The 27,029-nt window shown below is 44.8% G+C and overlaps 1 protein-coding gene across 2 annotated transcripts in view; it reads left to right on the top strand.

Moving 5' to 3' along the window:
- The first annotated feature begins 2,136 nt into the window (after positions 1-2,136).
- The window catches only part of GRAMD1C (GRAM domain containing 1C), a 135,757-nt gene continuing 110,864 nt past the window's right edge, over positions 2,137-27,029 (top strand). Inside the window, exon 1 of one of the 2 annotated variants that reach the window (XM_073668631.1) lies at positions 2,137-2,256. Coding sequence is in view for 1 of the 2 variants with exons in the window: in XM_073668635.1 (XP_073524736.1) it covers positions 2,212-2,256 (45 nt within the window). In the remaining variant the exon portion in view is untranslated. The remainder of the gene's footprint in view (positions 2,257-27,029) is intronic. The other variant, XM_073668635.1, reaches the window with a different exon arrangement.

The following is a 27,029-nucleotide window of genomic DNA, read 5'->3' as shown; positions in this document are numbered from 1 at the left end:
TAATGACACTGACACTTGGGGTACACGATAATGACACTGATACTCGGGGTACAGTATAATGACACTGACACTCGGGGTACAGGATAATGACACTGACACTCGGGTTACAGGATGATGACGCTGACACTCGGGGTACAGGATAATGACACTCGGGGTACAGGATAATGACACTGACACTGGGGGTACAGGATAATGACACTGACACTGGGGGTACAGGATAATGACACTCGGGGTACAGGATTATGACACTGACACTCGGGGTACAGGATAATGACACTCGGGGTACAGGATAATAACACTGACACTGGGGGTACAGGATAATGACACTGACTCTCGGGTACAGGATATTGACACTGACACTCGGGATACAGGATAATGACACTTGGGGTACAGGATAATGACACTGACACTCGGGGTACAGGATAATGACACTGACACTCGGGGTACAGAATAATGACACTGACACTCGGGGTACAGGATAATGACACTGACACTTGAGGTACAGGATAAAGACACTGACACTGGGGGTACAGGATAATGACACTGACACTTGGGGTACAGGATAAAGACACTGACACTGGGGGTACAGGATAATGACACTGGGGGTACAGGATAACGACACTGACACTCGGAGTACAGGATAATGACACTGACACTCGGGGTACAGGGTAATGACGCTGACACTCAGGGTACAGGATAATGACACTGACACTCGGGGTACAGGATAATGACGCTGACACTTGGGGTACAATATAATGGCACTGACACTCAGGGTACAGGATAATGACACTGACACTCAGGGTACATGATAATGGCACTGACACTTGGGGTACAGGATAATGACGCTGACACTCGGAGTACAGGATAATGATGCTGACAATCAGGGTACAGGATAATGACACTGACACTCGGGGTACAGGATAATGACACTGACACTCGGGGTACAGGATAATGATGCTGACACTCGGGGTACAGGATAATGATGCTGACACTCAGGGTACAGGATAATGACACTGACACTCGGGGTACAGGATAATGATGCTGACACTCGGGGTACAGGATAATGACACTCGGGGTACAGGATAATGATGCTGACACTCGGGGTACAGGATAATGACACTCGGGGTACAGGATAATGATGCTGACACTCAGGGTACAGGATAATGACACTGACACTCGGGGTACAGGATAATGATGCTGACACTCGGGGTACAGGATAATGATGCTGACACTCGGGGTACAGCATAATGACACTGACACTCAAGGTACAGGATAATGACACTGACACTCGGGGTACAGGATAACGACACTGACACTCGGGGTACAGGATAATGACACTGACACTCGGGGTACAAGATAACGACACTGACACTCGGGGTACAGGATAATGACACAATCGGTGTACAGGATAATAACACTGACACTCGGGGTACAGGATAATGACACTGACACTCGGGGTACAAGATAATGACACTGACACTCGGGGTACAGGATAATGACACAATCGGTGTACAGGATAATAACACTGACACTCGGGGTACAGGATAACGACACTGACACTCGGAGTACAGGATAATGACACTAACACTTGGGGTACAGGATAAAGACACTGACACTGGGGGTACAGGATAATGACACTGACACTGGGGGTACAGGATAATGACACTGAAACTGGGGGTATCTGATAAAGGCACTTACACTCGGGGTACAGGATAATGACGCTGATATTCGGGGTACAGTAGAATGACACTGACTCTCGGGGTACAGGATAAAGGCACTTACACTCGGGGTACAGGATAGTGACACTTGGGGTACAGGATAATGACACTGACACTCGGGGTACAGGATAATGACACTGACACTCGGGGTACAGAATAATGACACTGACACTCGGGGTCCAGGACTCGGGGGTCGTGGTTAGCAGTTCTCAGGCTGTGATCGTCTCTCTCGGGATGTTACATTATTCGGTCTTGTTCTGTGGAGATGACCCTCGTGTCCTGTGACGGGGGGTGTCGGGCCTTTGTATCTCCCTCGTGTCTCCCGGTATCTTGGAATCCTCCAGAATGAGCTCAGATTGTCTCTTCTTGTCCTGAATACGTTGCCATAAATCGCCCCCCCCCGTCCCTGCGGCACAATGGTCTGTTCCAGGTGAGCGCGCACCTGAGCTGTCAGGAGGACCTGTTTGTCCGGTGAGCTGTCAGGTTACAGTAGATGAATGCGAGCGCCGCACTTTCCTCCAGGAGTCAGAGCGGACAGGTAAGAGTCATTCCTGCCGGTGTATATATATGTATATACAGGGGCGCCACTTGTTTCTCACTCTCGCTGGTATCAGCCACTGGGCAGTGACTTGTGCGATATCTGACATTTTCACTATTTCCTCTGACATATGTTATGGTTCTCATGTTGTTATGTTTGTGGGTTAGAAGGGGTTAATCGTCTTTTCTGTGTGTATATATATATTTATATATGTATATATATATGATTCGTCGGCCCTTTTGACAGTCCAGGAAGGAAGGAGTCCTGTTGGAGCCTTGTATTGCTGTGTGCACCATATGGCGGCACCTTGGCACAATGATGGGTGATGGAGAGTCCCCACGGTGCCGATCGCCTGCCACCTGCTGCTGTATGGACTGATGTGACATTACCGCCATCTGCAGACTGACGTGTGCCGGGTCCCCCGCTGCGGACGCCCAGACACCGCCGCTATATGTCTATATTGTCTGTGCGTTCGCTCAACACCTACCAGAACTTTTCTGTATATGGTCTTTGGGCTTCCGGAGCAGTAAGAGTCATTTTGGACCAGTTGAAACCACCTACAATGAAGCCCACTACTGGTTCTTACAATATTCAGCATCGCAATGCGTCATGGGAAATAATATGCAAATTAGCTGAGGATCAGGCTGGGGCGGGGGGGGACACAATTTTCATTTTTTCCATACTCATTTTTATAGCTTCCTATTGACGCCCCGGTGCGAGCGCTGTTTTGTGCGTCGTAGTTTTGAATGTTCTTTTGTTATCACATAATGCGCTGAAAATGGGGGAAAATAATCCAAGTGGTAAAAGAATAATGAAATTCTGCCATTATTTTTTGGGTTTTGCTCTTATGACGTTCAATGTGCGGTAAAAATGACCCGGAGAGCTGATTGTCCTCGTCAGTGCGGTGATACTGAGCGCGTGGAGAGTTTATTATAGGGAAAAAGAAATGTGTCAGAAAATAATCTCATTATTATCATTTCACTAGTGGAAAAAACATTCGGTGCCAAAAATGTCCGGAGGTCGGAGAGCAAGAAAACTACTTATAGGATACACTGGTGTGTGCTGGTATATGCCGAAGTATAGCAGGTAGATGGATAGGTTTACCCCTGTGACTCCATATTATATTAATGGCTCCTTGTGCCTCCATGTATTAATAATACCCCCATATATTAATTCTCCCCTATACCACCATATAATAATAATGCCCCCTTGTGCTCCCATATTTTAATAATGTGCCCTTGTTCCACAATATAATAATAATAATGCCCCTAACTATTAATGCCTCTTGTGCCACCATATATTAATTCTCCCCTATGCCACCATATATTAATAATGCCCCCTTGTGCCATCATATATTAATAATGCCCCTTGTGCCACCATATATTAATTCTCCCCTATGCCACCATATATTAATAATGCCCCCTTGTGCCACCATATATTAATTCTCCCCTATGCCACCATATATTAATAATGCCCCCTTGTGCCACCATATATTAATTCTCCCCTATGCCACCATACATTAATAATGCCCCCTTGTGCCACCATATATTAATTCTCCCCAATGCCACCATATATTAATAATGCCCCCTTGTTCCACCATGTATTAATGCTTCCCTATGCCACCATATATTAATAATGCCCCCTTGTGCCACCACATATTAATGCTTCCCTATGCCACCATATATTAATAATGCCCCTTGTGGCACCATATATTAATAATGCCCCCTTGTGCCACCATATATTAATAATGCCCCTTGTGCCATCATATATTAATAATGCCCCTTGTGCCACCATGTATAAATGCTTCCATGTGCCACCATATATTAATAATGCCCCTTGTACCACCATATATTAATAATGCCCTCTTGTGCCACCATGTATTAATGCTTCCATGTGCCACCATATATTAATAATGCCCCCTTGTGTCACCATATATTAATAATGCCCCTTGTGCCACCATATATTAATAATGCCTCCTTGTGGCACCATATATTAATAATGCCCCTTGTGCCACCATATATTAATAATGCCCCTTGTGCCACCATATATTAATAATGCACCCTTGTGCCACCACATATTAATGCTTCCATGTGCCACCATATATTAATAATGCCCCCTTGTGCCACCATATATTAATAATGCCCCCTTGTGCCACCACATATTAATGCTTCCCTATGCCACCATATATTAATAATGCCCCTTGTGGCGCCATATATTAATAATGCCCCCTCGTGCCACCATATATTAATAATGCCCCTTGTGCCATCATATATTAATAATGCCCCTTGTGCCACCATGTATTAATGCTTCCATGTGCCACCATATATTAATAATGCCCCTTGTGCCACCATATATTAATAATGCCCCTTGTGCCACCATATATTAATAATGCCCCTTGTGCCACCATATATTGCTTCCATGTGCCAGCATATATTAATAATGCCCCTTGTGGCACCATGTATTAATGCTTCCATGTGCCACCATATATTAATAATGCACCCTTGTGCCACCATATATTAATAATGCCCCTTGTGCCACCATATATTAATAATGCCCCTTGTGCCACCATGTATTAATAATGCTTCTTCTGCCACCATATATTAATAATGCCCCTTGTGCCACCATATATTGCTTCCATGTGCCACCATATATTAATAATGCACCCTTGTGCCACCATATATTAATAATGCCCCTTGTGCCACCATATATTAATAATGCCCCTTGTGCCACCATGTATTAATAATGCTTCTTCTGCCACCATATATTAATAATGCCCCTTGTGCCACCATATATTGCTTCCATGTGCCACCATATATTAATAATGCCCCTTGTGGCACCATATATTAATAATGCCCCTTGTGGCACCATATATTAATAATGCACCCTTGTGCCACCATATATTAATAATGCACCCTTGTGCCACCATATATTAATAATGCCCCTTGTGGCACCATGTATTAATGCTTCCATGTGCCACCATATATTAATAATGCACCCTTGTGCCACCATATATTAATAATGCCCCTTGTGCCACCATATATTAATAATGCCCCTTGTGGCACCATATATTAATAATGCCCCTTGTGCCACCATATATTAATAATGCCCCTTGTGGCACCATATATTAATAATGCCCCTTGTGCCACCATATATTAATAATGCCCCTTGTGGCACCATTTATTAATAATGCCCCTTGTGCCACCATATATTAATAATGCACCCTTGTGGCACCATGTATTAATGCTTCCATGTGCCACCATATATTAATAATGCCCCTTGTGCTACTATATATTAATAATGCCCCTTGTGGCACCATATATTAATAATGCCCCTTGTGCCACCATGTATTAATAATGCCCCTTGTGCCACCATATATTAATAATGCCCCTTGTGCCACCATATATTAATAATGCCCCTTGTGGCACCATATATTAATAATACCCCTTGTGGCACCATATATTAATAATGCACCCTTGTGCCACCATATATTAATAATGCCCCTTGTGGCACCATGTATTAATGCTTCCATGTGCCACCATATATTAATAATGCCCCTTGTGGCACCATATATTAATAATGCCCCTTGTGCCACCATATATTAATAATGCCCCTTGTGGCACCATTTATTAATAATGCCCCTTGTGCCACCATATATTAATAATGCCCCTTGTGCCACCATGTATTAATGCTTCCATGTGCCACCATATATTAATTCTCTCCTATGCCACCATATAATAATAATCCCTTTGTGCTTCCATGTATTAATAATTCCCCTTATGCCACCATATATTATCAGTGTCCCATTGTGCTACCATATTAATGCCTTTTTGCACCTTCATGTATTATAATTCCCATGTGCCGTCATATTAATTATGCCCCCTTGTACGTCCATGTATTATTTGTGCCCCTATATAATAGCATTTTCATACCCTCTTTAGCGCTTTAAAAAATTAATTACAATGAATCTCACGTCATCCCACTAGCACAATGAGGGACGCAGCTCTGCTCCTTCTTCCTGCTGGTTACGTCGTAGCGCCACTGACGTGCTCCCTGCGCTTTGGACATAAATCAGTCTGCGGCTTATCAGAGGGAGCGGGGCTTATCCAGTGTCTCCTCCAAGGGCCCGATCACGGGTGCGACTTCTGCGACTGCAAATGTTACACCAATAGTCATGGGGCCAAAAAACACAATATAGAAGAAAAAGCGTAAGGTTTACAAGAAGTACCAGATAGTAAAGGACATTACCCCACATGGATATTAGACTCCCCTCGATAAACGCCTTTTGATTTTTAGATTTTAGTAGTTAAAACATTTTTAAAAAATGTGTAAATGACCAAAATCTGGTGTCGCTGTTTTCCGAGTCTCGTAGCTTTTATATTTTTCCATCGATGGAGCCATGTGGGGTTTGGGGTTTTTTTTTTTTTGCTCATCAAACTGTATTTTTTGCAACGTTTTGATCGCTTTTTGTTGTAGTACTTAAAAAATATCATTTCTGGCATTTTGATATTTTTTGTTGCTCTACGAGGTTTATCATATGGTTTGAATCATTTTACCTTTTGATCAATCGGACTTTGTAGAAGTGGAAAAGTTGGATGGGATTTTTTTCTTTAAACTGGAAGGGAAGGGTGAAAAATGAAGAACAGCAATTTTTGGCATTTTTGATTTTGATAGATTGGACTCTTGTGGACTTGGGAGATATCAAATATGTTATATTTTTATTTTTCATATTTTTTTTCTATCATTTTTAAAACTTTTTACTGTATTTTTTTTAGGCCCCTTGAGGTCTTCAGCCTGCAAACAACAGTTTTGTAGCGGATAGTGATTGTTTATGATCTCCTATGAAGCCCAGACACATTACTTTTAGGAGTAGGTGCTGGCTGTATGACGCAGACAGCACCAACCAAGTAAGATGCGAGTTCAGCTCCTGAGCATTCTCCATACACCCACGTTAAAATGACTCCCCATGTATTAACTCCATGCAGCCTTTAGGTCCAACCTTCTGCGCTTATTCAGTTTCTAAAATATCTTTAGAAAGGTTCAAAGTTAAATTTTTCATCCGGAGTGACGATATAACACGTTGCTTCCTGCAGCCACCACTAGGGGGAGCTCAGGAGCTGGCTGCATACTGTGTGACTATGGTTATTTTGATATATAAACAGTCTACTGTGAGCTCCCCCTAGTGGTGGCTGCAGGTAATAAGCGTTTTGTCATTCAAAGAAAACAAGTTGTCCTATCTACCAGGATTATAGAGGAAGAGGAGCTGAGCAGATTGGGAAAGGACTTGGTATAGCTATCATTTTAATAATTTATCTTCCTGTGCGTTTTAGTCTTAGGAGTCATGTGGGCGGTACTTCTCAGCAATCAACCGTGATCTCTGCTTGCACGGTGACATAGGGAAGGAGGCAGCCAATGAATAACTCCGCCCACTGGACTCAGCTTAGAAAGAGATCGGCCAGGTTCCCACATTTGCAATCTGAGAACTTGTGTCTGTAGTCTATATGAGGTGGATATCACAATTATGATGTCAGATTTTCATAATTTTACCCACAATCCTCCTCACTATGCCAGATAATAGCCACCAGACCCTGTACTCTCCAGGATCCGTGGTGATAGGGGGTGACGTGGCCGGTGATGGCTCTCGTTCTTGGAAATTAGAAGAGAAAATGGAAAATGATGTAAGTTTTTCCATAAGCAGCAATGAGCCGCAACTAAGCTGACAACAGAAGGGCTAAAAGGTGGAAAGTGGGGCCGGAGCCATAGCTCTCACTCTCATAACTACAGGTAGACCCCGCAGAGCCAGTCTGGAGACCCTCCGATCATGTGACTGATGGAGCGGCGGTCGCTGATATTTTATATTATGTATCTCCCTTATATCAGTCCAGTTACATCACTTTTATTTATGGCCAGAGTTTCCCTTCAAGACCCTCTCTGTGGGGCTCCATCATGGCCGGGGCGAAGGTGGGTTCACTGATGTGAGATAGGCAGCGTTGGACCCACCAGTAACATTGATTCTTAGTACACAAATTTATTTTTACTTCTATACAATATTAATTTGGCTAGCTTGTTTAATGAAGGATCAGATACATTTCTCTGCAGATTGTGAATGAAGTGTAATTACACTACTTATTAGCAGTCCATCACAGGAGCGGCCTACCAGAGGATTCTCCGGTTCCCCTGTGGGCCAGTCCGAGCCTTAATACAGGGGTAAAGACAATAAGGCAGGAGGTCAGCGGCCTCACACTAATGGCTCCCGCCTGAGGCCTAATGTACCCCCCACCTGACTGTACAGGCAGAATACACATTGAGGGGCCCTGGGGAACCATATCTCCTATTGTCAGTTTCCCCCTCCTCCGGTATCTGTGCTTACGTCAGTCCGGCACATGGTGGCTTCCAGCATTATTTCCATATCTCGCCTTCATTATTTGCATGGGCACCACAGTTCTTTGCATGGGTCCTGATCAGCAGGAGTGCCCCTTTAAGACTGGGAGTCCATTGTGATTTAGTTAGGATATTAAATACCTGTAAGAAGTTAGGTAACAACATCAGACACAAAAGAAGCAGCAGAAATCTGTGCAATGTGTCAAATGTCTGCAGTCCCTGGGTCAGCACGCTGCAGGGGATAGACACAGCGACAGAGCGCTCACCCCCCAGGGTCACCCGAACTCCCATCGACGTCACTGGGGAGGCTTCGCTGATGAGATGCGACAGCTCAGGCTTCGTGTATCAGCTCCTTATTGTTTTCTAGACCTGTCAGTGAATGGAAACAATCTTATTTTCATCTAGAAGCCAAAACCCAGCAGCGGTGTCCTGCAGCGTACGGCTGCGCAGGGATGTGACTGCGGCCTCCAGAACCATAGAGAGATTTGTTCTGAAACTGCGCTGATACATTGTAACAAAACCTACAGCAGTGTGAGCAGGGCAAGGATAGCAGGTTCAGCCTCAGTTCTACTTGCAGATCCTGATTAATGGTCACTGTGGTTTTTATATAGTTTACATAAATCAATAGTGTAAGCAAATGCAAGAAACTTTGTAATAGATCTTATTAGAGAATTCTGCTTTTTTTCTCCACTTATGAGACACTTCCCCTCCCCCTCCTCCTGAACTCATCATTCAGTCTGCAAAAATGCCAGCTCACTGAGGGATCAGATCACAGCCGCTTATTAAAATCTATGGAGAGAGGGGAGGGGGAGTAATAGAGTGTCAGAGAGAGCCACAGACACACACACAGAGCCCTGCTGCAGTTTTTCCTACCCAGAGCTGGATTCATAGCTACATTGCTCAGTGTTTATCTCATCCCAGAGCTGGATTCACAGCTACACTACTCAGTACTGCAGTATAATGTCTTCCATGCTGCAGCTTTCTAGTAAGCGTTTTATCCCACCCCAGACCTGGATTCACAGCTACAGTGTTCAGTGTTTATCTCATCTCGGAGCTGGATTCACAGCTAAACTACTCAGTAGTGCTGTATAATGTCTTCCATGCTGCAGCTTTCTAGTAAGCATTTTTTCCCACCCCAGTGCTGGATTCACAGCTACAGTGTTCAGTGTTTATCTCATCTCGGAGCTGGATTCACAGCTACACTACTCAGTAGTGCTGTATAATGTCTTCCATGCTGCAGCTTTCTAGTAAGCGTTTTTTCCCACCCCAGTGCTGGATTCACAGCTACAGTGTTCAGTGTTTATCTCATTCCGAAGCTGGATTCACAGCTACACTACTCATTATTGCTGTATAATGTCCTTTGTGCTGAAACTTTCTAGCAATTGTTTTATCCCACCCCAGAGTTGGATTCATATCTACACTCCTCTGCGCTGCTGTATAATGTATTTCATGCTGCAGCTTTCTAGTAAGCGTTTTATCTCACCCTAAAGCTGGATTCACAGCTGCCGGGCCCTATTCATCATTTGTTTTTTGTTTTTTTTCGTCACTTTTCCTTTTTTTTTGCCTAATGGTATACATTGCTATTTTTACGCCAAATTCTTCATGGTTCATGAATCGTGCACAAAATAGAAAATACTGTTTACTTTTCATTTTAAAACTTTTTTTGAAACTTTTTATCACGTTAAATTGTTGCAAAATTTGCGTCCAAATTTAATTAGTATTTAGAATCACTGCAGGAGGGGACTGGACAACATTTGCTCCAAAATGTTGTGACTTTTTAAAAAGTTGCAATTGCCGAATTGGCCGAAAACATCTGGAGACCCCCCAAACTGCCCACAATGGCGAACATAAAAGAAAAAAAAAAAAAAACACTGGTGATCACATGAAAAATAGACTTTAAAAGAGGTGAAAATTAAAAGCAGAATAAGACGAAAATTAAAAATAAAAAGCTAGAGAGAAAACAGGCGCAAATATAATGAATTGGGCTAATAGAAAAATTGCAGAGCTTTATCTAATACATTGTTAGGATTCATGGACCCCCGATCATTGTAGGAGGGAAATAATCGCGGCGCTCACTTTCTTCCTCTCTGACGCCGCTTACCACTGATTATGGCTGAGAGCGGCTCTGACGATCCACGAGGTCTCGATATAAATAACAACATTGTAACAAGCAGCTTTGTTATATAATGACAGTAATGGCATGTGTAATTGAAGAACAGCAGCGTATTACTAATTTATTCCTCACCTTCACGACGCTCCAGAAAAACCGGCTCCTCCGGCTGGGTGTGTCCGCCGGGACTGTTTACCTGCTAGCAGCGCGGCGTGTATGAGCAGCACTTATAGGTCAATTATGTCTCCTCACACCGGCTCCTATATACGGATCGAAGGAGACTCAAGGAGGAAAACAGGGGAAGACGCTGTGGTGGTGCCGGGACAGAGCTGACCCCATAGCAAAGATCAAAATAAGTCCACTATTATAGTGCTGGGTTTTGGACTTTGATTTTCCCCTCTTCACTGTTTTCATTAATTTTTTTGCCCAATTCCCTACCCTCTTGTTTTTTTTTTTACCACCCAATAGCCGTGGGCAGAGAGTACATAAAGTTCCCATAAAAAGAAAGTTTGAAAATGGAGCCTCCATCTGAAGATGGTTAACACCTCCATTCATCATACACCAGGGCTTGTATCCCCATTCTCCTTTCTATGATCCTTCTTTGTGGGACCTGAGGACAAGGCACCCCGGCACATGTTCTCATCACCCCTTAAAGTAGGAACGCAGACAACCTGGTCCGGGCCACTTCCCCTGATTGCAGCAGTCTCGATGGTACACACACCCTTCTTCTGTAAAAAAAAAAAAAAAAGGTCATCTATGTAGCGGCACCATCCAGTGACTGATCATTAACAAAGGGTTATCAAGTAGCGGGTCACTTATAGGGGCCCCCCAAGAAGAAATACATTCTTGCGAACTGCATATTTGATACGTCCCATCAGAATAGTTTCTCATACCGTGGACACTCACGCACTTTAGCTTATCGAGCAAAGGTAGATCTACAATGCAGAAATATCTCCCTGCAATGAATCCACCCCGTGATGACACTTGTTATATAGCGACCGTCAATTATGGGATTCGTGTGGTATTTGGAATGTCATAGTGATAAATTATTGGTCAACTTAGGTTAAAACAAAGACCCAATGGCCTGAAACCTCTAGATTCTGTATTTCAGTAAAGCCAACTATAGACATAAAGGTCATCCTGAAATCAGACCTTTTTTAATGGCTGTCCTTAGAGTTGGTCATTTTTTTTTTTTTTTTGTGAACTAATCACTGGACATGAAAACCCTCAGTGAACCAGCTGTAATCTGGGAAGGCCTGAGAGGTTTGCGTGAGAAGATTAGGAATCAAACAGCATCATGAAAACCAAGGAGCACACCAGACAGGTCAGGGATAAAGTTGTGGAGACGAGTACAGCTGGGTTAGGTTATAAAAAAAATAGCTCAAGCTCTGAACATCTCAATCCATCATCCAAAATGGAAGGAGTATGGCACAACTGCAAACCCACCAAGACATGGCCATCCACCTAACCTGACATCCCAAGCTAGGAGATAACTAATTGGAGAAGCAGCCGAGAGGTCCATGGTCACTCTGGAGGAGCTGCAGAGATCCATAGCTCAGGGGGGAGAGTCTGTCCACAGGACAACTATTAGTTGTATACTCCGCATATCTCGCCTTTATAGAAGAGTGGAAGGAAGAAAGACATTTTTGAAAGCCATAAGATTGCAGTTTGCAAAAAGCCATGTAGGGAACACAGCGAGCATATAGAAGAAGGGGCTCTGGGCAGAGGAGATCAAATGAGAACTTTTAGGGCTAAATGCAAAACACTGATGGAAAACTAACACTGCACATCACTCTGGAAACACCATCCCCACCGTCTCACATGGTGGAGACAGCATCATGCTGAGGGGATGGGTAAGCTTTTCTTCAGCAGGGGCAGGGAAGCTGGTCAGAGTTGATGAGAAGATGGATGGAGCTAAATACAGGGCAATCCTGGAGGAAAACCTGTTAGAGGCTGCAGAAGACTTGAGACCGGGGCGTAGGTTCACCTTCCAGCAGGACAACGACCCTAAACATCTTGCATGAGCTACAATGGAGGGTTTAGATTAGAGCATAGTCATGTGTGTGAACGGCGCAGTCACAGTCCAGACCCAAATCCCAGAGAATCTGTGACAAGAAGTGAACATTGCTGATCACAGACATCTCCATCCAATCACTGAGCGAGAGTGCAAAGAAGACGGGGCAAAATGTCACCTCTAGATGTGCAAAGATGGAGAGACAGCCCCCAAAACACTGCAGCGAAAGGTGGGAGAGACAGACCCCAAAAGACTGCAGCGAGAGGTGGGAGAGACAGACCCCAAAAGACTGCAGCAAGAGGTGGGAGAGACAGACCCCAAAAGACTGCAGCAAGAGGTGGGAGAGACAGACCCGAAAAGACTGCAGCGAGAGGTGGGAGAGACAGACCCCAAAAGACTGCAGCGAAAGGTGGGAGAGACAGACCCCAAAAAACTGCAGCGAAAGGTGGGAGAGACAGACCCCAAAAGACTGCAGCGAGAGGTGGGAGAGACAGACCCCAAAAGACTGCAGCGAGAGGTGGGAGAGACAGACCCCAAAAGACTGCAGCAAGAGGTGGGAGAGACAGACCCGAAAAGACTGCAGCGAGAGGTGGGAGAGACAGACCCCAAAAGACTGCAGCGAGAGGTGGGAGACACAGACCCCAAAAGACTGCAGTGAGAGGTGGGAGAGACAGACCCCAAAAGACTGCAGCGAAAGGTGGGAGAGACAGACCCAAAAAAACTGCAGCGAAAGGTGGGAGAGACAGACCCCAAAAGACTGCAGCGAGAGGTGGGAGAGACAGACCCCAAAAGACTGCAGCGAGAGGTGGGAGAGACAGACCCCAAAAGACTGCAGCAAGAGGTGGGAGAGACAGACCCGAAAAGACTGCAGCGAGAGGTGGGAGAGACAGACCCCAAAAGACTGCAGCGAGAGGTGGGAGACACAGACCCAAAAAGACTGCAGTGAGAGGTGGGAGAGACAGACCCCAAAAGACTGCAGCGAAAGGTGGGAGAGACAGACCCAAAAAAACTGCAGCGAAAGGTGGGAGAGACAGACCCCAAAAGACTGCAGCGAGAGGTGGGAGAGACAGACCCGAAAAGACTGCAGTGAGAGGTGGGAGAGACAGACCCCAAAAGACTGCAGCGAAAGGTGGGAGAGACAGACCCCAAAAAACTGCAGCGAAAGGTGGGAGAGACAGACCCCAAAAGACTGCAGCGAGAGGTGGGAGAGACAGACCCCAAAAGACTGCAGCAAGAGGTGGGAGAGACAGACCCCAAAAGACTGCAGCAAGAGGTGGGAGAGACAGACCCGAAAAGACTGCAGCGAGAGGTGGGAGAGACAGACCCCAAAAGACTGCAGCGAGAGGTGGGAGAGACAGACCCCAAAAGACTGCTGCAAGAGGTGGGAGAGACAGACCCCAAAAGACTGCAGCGAGAGGTGGGAGAGACAGACCCCAAAAGACTGTAGCAAGAAGTGGTAGAGAAAGACCCCAAAAGACTGCAGCGAGAGGTGGGAGAGACAGACCCCAAAAGACTGCAGCAAGAGTTGGGAGAGACAGACCCCAAAAAACTAGAGCGAGAAGTGGGAGACACAGACCCCAAAAGACTGCAGCAAGAGGTGGGAGAGACAGACCCCAAAAGACTGCAGCGAGAGGTGGGAGAGACAGACCCCAAAAGACTGCAGCAGAGAAAGATGGGAGAGACAGACCCCAAGAAACTGCAGCTAGAGGTGGGAGAGACAGACCCCAAAAGACTGCTGCAAGAGGTGGGAGAGACAGACCCCAAAAGACTGCAGCAAGAGGTGGGAGAGACAGACCCCAAAAGACTGTAGCAAGAAGTGGGAGAGACAGACCCCAAAAGACTGCAGCGAGAGGTGGGAGACACAGACCCCAAAAGACTGCAGCAAGAGGTGGGAGAGACTGACCCAAAAGACTGCAGCGAGAGGTGGGAGAGACAGACCCCAAAAGACTGCAGCAGAGAAAGATGGAAGAGATAGACCCCAAGAAACTGCAGCTAGAGGTGGAAGAGACAGACCCCAAAAGACTGCTGCAAGAGGTGGGAGAGACTGACCCCAAAAGACTGCAGCGAGAGGTGGGAGAGACTGACCCCAAAAGACTGCAGCAGAGAAAGATGGGAGAGACAGACCCCAAGAAACTGCAGCAAGAGGTGGGAGAGACAGACCCCAAAAGACTGCAGCGAGAGGTGGGAGAGACAGACCCCAAAAGACTAGAGCGAGAAGTGGGAGACACAGACCCCAAAAGACTGCAGCAGAGAAAGATGGGAGAGACAGACCCCAAGAAACTGCAGCTAGAGGTGGGAGACACAGACCCCAAAAGACTGCAGCAAGAGTTGGGAGAGACAGACCCCAAAAGACTGCAGCAAGAGGTGGCAAAGACAGACCCCAAAAGACTGCAGCGAGAGGTGGGAGAGACAGACCCCAAAAGACTGCAGCGGGAGGTGGGAGAGACAGACCCCAAAAGACTGCAGCAAGAGTTGGGAGAGACAGACCCCAAAAGACTGCAGCGAGAGGTGGGAGAGACAGACTACACATGTCGACCACAACCACCCGCTGATCGGCTACACACCGATGATGGTCGGTAACTACGTGTGAATACCGGCGACCGCACTTCCATGTGCAGAGAGCAGTCGCTGCCAGTCGTTCTGTGCAGCCCGGGCATCAGTGATCCCCGCAGCACATCTCCTCTTTACACAGGGCGATGTCCTGCCGCAAACAATGATTCCTAAGCCGGCTAATAATCATCCCGTGTTCTACTTTGTCGAGTGACTGCCGGCCTGATAGTCGGGATTTATTAGGCTGCATGGAGTCTACTCTCCCCAGCGGCGCCCAGAGATATAATCCAGGAGCAATTATGGGCTCCAGATCTGTATCTGCTGTGTGACGCCCCGAGCATCAGCGCCATCACAAACCTGCAGATTTCCAGGTGATTGTGGGCTCTGGACAATCTCAGGATTCATCAGCTGTTCCCGGCCACAAACTGCAAAGATCATGGAATATCCTGTGCTGATGTATAGGAATATCTGCAGACCCTCATATCTACATCATGTGTTCAGCTGTATCTCAGGATAATGACACTGGGGGTACAGGATGATGACACTCGGGGTACAGGATGATGACGCTGACACTGGGGGTACAGGATAATGACACTGACACTGGGGGTACAGGATAATGACACTGGGGGTACAGGATGATGACACTCGGGGTACAGGATGATGACGCTGACACTGGGGGTACAGGATAATGACACTGACACTCGGGGTACAGGATAATGACACTGACACTGGGGATACAGGATAATGACACTGACACTGGGGATACAGGATAATGACACTGGGGGTACAGGATAATGACACTGGGGATACAGGATAATGACAATTGGGGTACAGGATAATGACACTTGGGGTACAGGATAATGACGCTGACACTCGGGGTACAGGATAATGACACTGACACTGGGGGTACAGGATAATGACACTGGGGGTAAAGGATAATCACACTCGGGGTACAGGATGATGACGCTGACACTCGGGGTACAGGATAATGACACTCGGGGTACAAGATGATGACGCTGACACTCGGGGTACAGGATAATGACACTCGGGGTACAGGATAATGACACTTGGGGTACAGGATGATGACGCTGACACTCGGGGTACAGGATAATGACACTCTGGGTACAAGATGATGACGCTGACACTCGGGGTACAGGATAATGACACTCGGGGTACAGGATAATGACACTTGGGGTACAGGATGATGACGCTGACACTCTGGGTACAGGATAATTACACTCGAGGTACAGGATAATGACACTGCCACTTGGGGTACAGGATAATGACACTGACACTTGGGGTACAGGATAATGACACTCGGGGTACAGGATAATGACGGGGCACAGGATAATGACGCTGACACTCGGGGTGCAGGATAATGACGCTGACACTCGGGGTGCAGGATAATGACGCTGACACTCGGGGTACAGGATAATGACACTGACACTCGGGGTACAGGATAATGACACTTGGGGTACAGGATAATGACACTGACACTCGGGGTACAGGATAATGTTGCTGACACTCGGGGTACAGGATAATGACACTTGGGGTACAGGATAATGTTGCTGACACTCGGGGTACAGGATAATGACGCTGACACTTGGGGTACAGGATAATGACACTGACATTCGGGGTACAGGATAATGAAACTTGGGGTATAGGATAATGACACTGACACTCGGGGTACAGGATAATGACACTTGGGGTACAGGATAATGACACTGACACTGGGGGTACAGGATAATGACACTCGGGGTACAGGATAATGACACTGACACTAGGGGTACAGGATAATGACGCTGACACTCGGGGTACAGGATAATGACACTGACACTCGGGGTACAGGATAATGACACTTGGGGTACAGGATAATGACACTTGGGGTACAGGATAATGACACTGACACTGGGGGTACAGGATAATGACACTCAGGGTACAGGATAACGACACTGACACTAAGGGTACAGGATAAAGACACTGACACTCGGGGTACAGGATAATGACACTGACACTCGGGGTACAGGATAATGACACTCGGGGTACAGGATAATGACGCTGACACTCGGGATACAGGATAATGATGCTGACACTCAGGGTACAGGTTAATGACACTGACACTCGGGGTACAGGATAATGACACTCGGGATACAGGATAATGACACTGATACTCGGGGTACAGGATAATAACACTGACACTCGGGGTACAGGATAATGACACTGACACTAGGGGTACAGGATAATGACACTGACACTCGGGGTACAGGATAATGACACTCGGGGTACAGGATAACGACACTGACACTAGGGGTACAGGATAATGACACTCGGGGTACACATTAATGACACTGACACTCGGGGTACAGGATAATGACACTCGGGGTACAGGATAACGACACTGACACTAGGGGTACAGGATAATAACACTAACACTCGGGGTACAGGTTAATGACACTGACACTCGGGGTACAGGATAATGACACTCGGGATACCGTATAATGACACTGACACTCGGGGTACAGGATAATGACACTGACACTCGGGGTACAGGATAATGACGCTGACACTCGGGGTACAGGATAATGACACTGACACTCGGGGTACAGGTTAATGACACTGACACTCGGGGTACAGGATAATGACACTCGGGATACAGGATAATGACACTGACACTCGGGGTACAGGATAATGACACTGACACTCGGGGTACAGGATAATGACGCTGACACTCGGGGTACAGGAGAATGACACTGACACTCGGGGTACAGGATAATGACACTGACATTCGGGGTACAGGATAATGACACTCGGGGTACAGGATAATGATGCTGACACTCGGGGTACCGGTTAATGACTCGGGTGCAGGGTAGGGTTATGGTTCTCATGTAGAGTAATGCGGTGAGGATTTTGGCAGCGGTCTCGTGATGGGACATTTCTGTGATGTGATGAGCTGCTCGTTGTTGTTCTCGGTTTTTACATCACACATTATTATTATTATTGTTATTATTATTTTCGGCCTCGGCACATTTTTCAGTCATTAGTGAACGTGCAGTTGCGTCTTCTTCTCATTTTCTGTGTAAACCCCATCACACTGTCAGTAGTGAGACATGCGGCCGTGACGGGAAGAGACGGTATGTGGGTGTCCTCCTGACATTGTACGGTGAGGAGGAGGCTTTATATGACCTGGAGACGTGTGCGGGGTGCGCGGACACACGTTACAGCGTGAAGCGGAATCACAGAGAAGCCATGGATCACTGGGTGAGAGACGATTATAAGAACAAGTGTGCGCGGAACGATTGGTATTATAGTGGTATGTATTGTAGATAAAGCTGTGAGCCGTTAGGAAGCATCTGGTATATACAGGAGCATCTCACAAAATTACAATATCATCAAAAAGTTAATTTATTTCAGTTCTTCAATACAAAAAGTGAAACTCCTATATTATATAGAGTCATTACACACAGAGGGATCTATTATATAGAGTCATTACACACAGAGGGATCTATTATATAGAGTCATTACACAAAGAGGGATCTATTATATAGAGTCATTACACACAGAGGGATCTATTATATAGAGTCATTACACACAGAGGGATCTATTATATAGAGTCATTACACACAGAGCGATCTATTATATAGAGTCATTACACACAGAGGGATCTATTATATAGAGTCATTACACACAGAGCGATCTATTATATAGAGTCATTACACACAGAGGGATCTATTATATAGAGTCATTACACACAGAGGGATGTATTATATAGAGTCATTACACACAGAGGGATCTATTATATAGAGTCATTACACACAGAGCGATCTATTATATAGTCATTACACACAGAGGGATCTATTATATAGAGTCATTACACACAGAGGGATCTATTATATAGAGTCATTACACACAGAGGGATCTATTATATAGAGTCATTACACGCAGAGGGATCTATTATATAGAGTCATTACACACAGAGCGATCTATTATATAGAGTCATTACACACCGAGGGATCTATTATATAGAGTCATTACACACAGAGGGATCTATTATATAGAGTCATTACACACAGAGTGATCTATTATATAGAGCCATTACACACAGAGGGATCTATTATATAGAGTCATTACACACAGAGCGATCTATTATATAGAGTCATTAAACACAGAGGGATCTATTATATAGAGTCATTACACACAGAGCGATCTATTATATAGAGTCATTACACACAGAGGGATCTATTATATAGAGTCATTACACACAGAGCGATCAATTATATAGAGTCATTACACACAGAGGGATCTATTATATAGAGTCATTACACACAGAGGGATCTATTATATAGAGTCATTACACACAGAGGGATCTATTATATAGAGTCATTACACGCAGAGGGATCTATTATATAGAGTCATTACACACAGATCGATCTATTATATAGAGTCATTACACACCGAGGGATCTATTATATAGAGTCATTACACACAGAGGGATCTATTAGAGTCATTACACACAGAGTGATCTATTATATAGAGTCATTACACACAGAGCGATCAATTATATAGAGTCATTACACACAGAGGGATCTATTATATAGAGTCATTACACACAGAGGGATCTATTATATAGAGTCATTACACACAGAGCGATCTATTATATAGAGTCATTACACACAGAGGGATCTATTATATAGAGTCATTACACACAGAGCGATCAATTATATAGAGTCATTACACACAGAGGGATCTATTATATAGAGTCATTACACACAGAGGGATCTATTATATAGAGTCATTACACACAGAGGGATCTATTATATAGAGTCATTACACGCAGAGGGATCTATTATATAGAGTCATTACACACAGAGCGATCTATTATATAGAGTCATTACACACCGAGGGATCTATTATATAGAGTCATTACACACAGAGGGATGTATTATATAGAGTCATTACACACAGAGGGATCTATTAGAGTCATTACACACAGAGCGATCTATTATATAGAGTCATTACACACAGAGGGATCTATTATATAGAGTCATTACACACAGAGGGATGTATTATATAGAGTCATTACACACAGAGGGATCTATTATATAGAGTCATTACACACAGAGCGATCTATTATATAGAGTCATTACACACAGAGGGATCTATTATATAGAGTCATTACACACAGAGGGATCTATTATATAGAGTCATTACACACAGAGGGATCTATTATATAGAGTCATTACACGCAGAGGGATCTATTATATAGAGTCATTACACACAGAGCGATCTATTATATAGAGTCATTACACACCGAGGGATCTATTATATAGAGTCATTACACACAGAGGGATCTATTATATAGAGTCATTACACACAGAGTGATCTATTATATAGAGCCATTACACACAGAGGGATCTATTATATAGAGTCATTACACACAGAGCGATCTATTATATAGAGTCATTAAACACAGAGGGATCTATTATATAGAGTCATTACACACAGAGCGATCTATTATATAGAGTCATTACACACAGAGGGATCTATTATATAGAGTCATTACACACAGAGCGATCAATTATATAGAGTCATTACACACAGAGGAATCTATTATATAGAGTCATTACACACAGAGGGATCTATTATATAGAGTCATTACACACAGAGCGATCTATTATATAGAGTCATTACACACAGAGGGATCTATTATATAGAGTCATTACACACAGAGGGTCTATTATATAGAGTCATTACACACAGAGGGATCTATTATATAGAGTCATTACACAGAGTGATCTATTATATAGAGTCATTACACACAGAGGGATCTATTATATAGAGTCATTACACACAAAGGGATCTATTATATAGAGTCATTACACACAGAGCGATCTATTATATAGAGTCATTACACACAGAGCGATCTATTATATAGAGTCATTACACACAGAGGGATCTATTATATAGAGTCATTACACACAGAGCGATCTATTATATAGAGTCATTACACACAGAGCGATCTATTATATAGAGTCATTACACACAGAGGGATCTATTATATAGAGTCATTACACACAGAGCGATCTATTATATAGAGTCATTACACACAGAGGGATCTATTATATAGAGTCATTACACACAGAGCGATCTATTATATAGAGTCATTACACACAGAGGGATCTATTATATAGAGTCATTACACACAGAGGGATCTATTATATAGAGTCATTACACACAGAGGGATCTATTATATAGAGTCATTACACACAGAGGGATCTATTATATAGAGTCATTACACACAGAGGGATCTATTATATAGAGTCATTACACACAGAGTGATCTATTATATAGAGTCATTACACACAGAGGGATCTATTATATAGAGTCATTACACACAGTGATCTATTATATAGAGTCATTACACGCAGAGGGATCTAATATATAGAGTCATTACACACAGAGGGATCTATTATATAGAGATATTACACACAGAGTGATCTATTATATAGTCATTACACACAGAGGGATCTATTATATAGAGTCATTACGCACAGTGATCTATTATATAGAGTAATTACACACAGAGGGATCTATTATATAGAGTCATTACACACAGAGGGATCTATTATATAGAGTCATTACACACAGAGGGATCTATTATATAGAGTCATTACACACAGAGGGATCTATTATATAGAGTCATTACACACAGAGTGATCTATTATATAGTCATTACACACAGGGATCTATTATATAGAGTCATTACACACAGAGGGATCTTATATAGAGTCATTACACACAGAGTGATCTATTATATAGAGTCATTACACGCAGAGGGATCTAATATATAGAGTCATTACACACAGAGGGATCTATTATATAGAGTCATTACACACAGAGTGATCTATTATATAGTCATTACACACAGGGATCTATTATATAGAGTCATTACGTACAGTGATCTATTATATAGAGTCATTACACATAGAGGGATCTATTATATAGAGTCATTACACAGAGGGATCTATTATATAGAGTCATTACACACAGAGTGATCTATTATATAGAGTCATTACACACAGAGTGATCTATTATATAGAGTCATTACACACAGAGGGATCTATTATATAGAGTCATTACACACAGAGTGATCTATTATATAGTCATTACACACAGGGATCTATTATATAGAGTCATTACACACAGAGGGATCTATTATATAGAGTCATTACACACAGAGTGATCTATTATATAGAGTCATTACACACAGAGGGATCTATTATATAGAGCAGGGGTCTCAAACTCGGCTGGGTATATGGGCCGCACATGGAAAAAATTTTAATTTGGGGGGCCGCATTCTTTGTTCAATGTGACATTTTTAGTGATACCATTTTTTTTTGTGTACACCTTTTGAACATTTTTGCCGTGTTTATTTTTTTATGGCTTGGGTCGTTATGGATGTGGCGATAATAAACGTGCACTTTTTTGTGTTTACTTTAGTTTACATATAAAACAGCATTTTTAGTGCCCAATATTTTTTCATGCTTTATTTTATTTTTTATTTTTTTTACAATTTTATTTCCCCCAATTGGCCACATACAGTAATATTGTCTTACAATTAGCATCATATAGTAATAATGGAAAACATCTTGTAGTAATGTTCCCCATCCAAGTCCCCATCTTGTACTAATGTGCCCCATCCAGTTCCCCATCCTGTGGCTATGTGCCCCATCCAGGTCCCCATCCTGTGGCAATGTTCCCCATCCAGGTCCCCATCTTGTACTAATGTGCCTCATCCAGGTCCCCATCTTGGGGCTATGTGCCCCATCCAGGTCCCCATCCTGTGGCAATGTTCCCCATCCAGGTCCCCATCTTGTGGCTCTGGTCCCCATCTTGTGGCTCTGTGCCCCATCTTGTGGCTCTGTGCCCCATCCAGGTCCCCATTATGTGCCCCATCCAAGTCCACATCTTGAGGCTATGTGCCCCATCCAGGTCCACATCTTGAGGCTCTGTGCCCCATCCAGGTCCACATCCTGTGGCAATGTTCCCCATCCAGGTCCCCATCTTGTGGCTCTGGTCCCCATCTTGTGGCTCTGGTCCCCATCTTGTGGCTCTGTGCCCCATCCAGGTCCCCATTATGTGCCCCATCCAGGTCCACATCTTGAGGCTATGTGCCCCATCCAGGTCCACATCTTGAGGCTCTGTGCCCCATCCAGGTCCCCATCCTGTGGCTATGTGCCCCATCCAGGTCCCCATCCTGTGGCTATGTGCCCCATCCAGGTCCCCTCTTGTGGCTATGTGCCCCATCCAGGTCCCCTCTTGTGGCTATGTGCCCATCCAGGTCCCCTCTTGTGGCTATGTGCCCCATCCAGGTCCCCTCTTGTGGCTCTGGGCCCCATCCAGGTCCCCTCTTGTGGCTATGTGCCCCATCCTGGTCCCCATGTTGTGGCTCTGTGCCCCCTGTGCTGTTCTTCACACACATAAAATGGAAAAAAAAAAAAGATGATTCTCACCTGTCCTCCGTTCCCTCGGCGGCCTTCCTGCAGATGTGGCCCGCAGGCACCACAGAGTCCGACCCCTTGACGATCCCGACCTGGTCCAGGAGGAGCCGCCGACAGCAGCGCTGCATTGCCGCACAGAGACTGTCTCCCAGCACAGCATTTTCAATGTCAGCCGCCGGCCAATCAGAGGCCAGCAGCTGACATCTGCATATGGCAATGACGTCATACTCGCTGCGCCGACACGCAGTTATCAGCTGCTGGCCTCTGATTGGCCAGCGGCTGGCATTGGAAATACAGTGCTGGGAAACAGTCTCTGTGCGGCAATTCAGCGCTGCTGTCGGCGGCTCCTCCTGGACCAGGTCGGGATCGTCAAGGGGTCTGTGCCTGCGGGCCGCATAAAGCAGCCTCAGGGGCCGCATGCGGCCCGCGGGCCGCGTGTTTGAGACCCCTGATATAGAGTCATTACACACAGAGGGATCTATTATATAGAGTCATTACACACAGAGTGATCTATTATATAGAGTCATTACACGCAGAGGGATCTAATATATAGAGTCATTACACACAGAGGGATCTATTATATAGAGTCATTACACACAGAGTGATCTATTATATAGTCATTACACACAGGGATCTATTATATAGAGTCATTACGTACAGTGATCTATTATATAGAGTCATTACACATAGAGGGATCTATTATATAGAGTCATTACACAGAGGGATCTATTATATAGAGTCATTACACACAGAGTGATCTATTATATAGAGTCATTACACACAGAGTGATCTATTATATAGAGTCATTACACACAGAGGGATCTATTATATAGAGTCATTACACACAGAGTGATCTATTATATAGTCATTACACACAGGGATCTATTATATAGAGTCATTACACACAGAGGGATCTATTATATAGAGTCATTACACACAGAGTGATCTATTATATAGAGTCATTACACACAGAGGGATCTATTATATAGAGCAGGGGTCTCAAACTCGGCTGGGTATATGGGCCGCACATGGAAAAAAATTTAATTTGGGGGGCCGCATTCTTTGTTCAATGTGACATTTTTAGTGATACCATTTTTTTTTGTGTACACCTTTTGAACATTTTTGCCGTGTTTATTTTTTTATGGCTTGGGTCGTTATGGATGTGGCGATAATAAACGTGCACTTTTTTGTGTTTACTTTAGTTTACATATAAAACAGCATTTTTAGTGCCCAATATTTTTTCATGCTTTATTTTATTTTTTATTTTTTTTACAATTTTATTTCCCCCAATTGGCCACATACAGTAATATTGTCTTACAATTAGCATCATATAGTAATAATGGAAAACATCTTGTAGTAATGTTCCCCATCCAAGTCCCCATCTTGTACTAATGTGCCCCATCCAGTTCCCCATCCTGTGGCTATGTGCCCCATCCAGGTCCCCATCCTGTGGCAATGTTCCCCATCCAGGTCCCCATCTTGTACTAATGTGCCTCATCCAGGTCCCCATCTTGGGGCTATGTGCCCCATCCAGGTCCCCATCCTGTGGCAATGTTCCCCATCCAGGTCCCCATCTTGTGGCTCTGGTCCCCATCTTGTGGCTCTGTGCCCCATCTTGTGGCTCTGTGCCCCATCCAGGTCCCCATTATGTGCCCCATCCAAGTCCACATCTTGAGGCTATGTGCCCCATCCAGGTCCACATCTTGAGGCTCTGTGCCCCATCCAGGTCCACATCCTGTGGCAATGTTCCCCATCCAGGTCCCCATCTTGTGGCTCTGGTCCCCATCTTGTGGCTCTGGTCCCCATCTTGTGGCTCTGTGCCCCATCCAGGTCCCCATTATGTGCCCCATCCAGGTCCACATCTTGAGGCTATGTGCCCCATCCAGGTCCACATCTTGAGGCTCTGTGCCCCATCCAGGTCCCCATCCTGTGGCTATGTGCCCCATCCAGGTCCCCATCCTGTGGCTATGTGCCCCATCCAGGTCCCCTCTTGTGGCTATGTGCCCCATCCAGGTCCCCTCTTGTGGCTATGTGCCCATCCAGGTCCCCTCTTGTGGCTATGTGCCCCATCCAGGTCCCCTCTTGTGGCTCTGGGCCCCATCCAGGTCCCCTCTTGTGGCTATGTGCCCCATCCTGGTCCCCATGTTGTGGCTCTGTGCCCCCTGTGCTGTTCTTCACACACATAAAATGGAAAAAAAAAAAAGATGATTCTCACCTGTCCTCCGTTCCCTCGGCGGCCTTCCTGCAGATGTGGCCCGCAGGCACCACAGAGTCCGACCCCTTGACGATCCCGACCTGGTCCAGGAGGAGCCGCCGACAGCAGCGCTGCATTGCCGCACAGAGACTGTCTCCCAGCACAGCATTTTCAATGTCAGCCGCCGGCCAATCAGAGGCCAGCAGCTGACATCTGCATATGGCAATGACGTCATACTCGCTGCGCCGACACGCAGTTATCAGCTGCTGGCCTCTGATTGGCCAGCGGCTGGCATTGGAAATACAGTGCTGGGAAACAGTCTCTGTGCGGCAATTCAGCGCTGCTGTCGGCGGCTCCTCCTGGACCAGGTCGGGATCGTCAAGGGGTCTGTGCCTGCGGGCCGCATAAAGCAGCCTCAGGGGCCGCATGCGGCCCGCGGGCCGCGTGTTTGAGACCCCTGATATAGAGTCATTACACACAGAGGGATCTATTATATAGAGTCATTACACACAGAGTGATCTATTATATAGTAATTACACACAGAGGGATCTATTATATAGAGTCATTACACACAGTGATCTATTATATAGAGTCATTACACACAGAGGGATCTATTATATAGAGTCATTACACACAGAGGGATCTATTATATAGAGTCATTACACACAGAGTGATCTATTATATAGAGTCATTACACACAGAGGGATCTATTATATAGAGTCATTACACACAGAGGGATCTAATATATAGAGTTATTACACACAGAGGGATCTATTATATAGTCATTACACACAGAGGGATCTATTATATAGAGTCATTACACACAGTGATCTATTATATAGAGTCATTACACACAGAGGGATCTATTATATAGAGTCATTACACACAGAGTGATCTATTATATAGAGTCATTACACACAGAGGGATCTATTATATAGAGTCATTACACACAGAGGGATCTAATATATAGAGTCATTACACACAGAGGGATCTATTATATAGTCATTACACACAGAGGGATCTATTATA

The sequence above is a fragment of the Phyllobates terribilis genome, unplaced genomic scaffold, assembly GCF_046119375.1.
Source record: "Phyllobates terribilis strain yellow unplaced genomic scaffold, ASM4611937v1 Scaffold_2__4_contigs__length_985480577, whole genome shotgun sequence".
Taxonomy (NCBI): domain Eukaryota; kingdom Metazoa; phylum Chordata; class Amphibia; order Anura; family Dendrobatidae; genus Phyllobates; species Phyllobates terribilis.
Note: the sequence above shows the minus strand (reverse complement) of the source record. Positions and strands in the feature narration are given on the sequence as shown.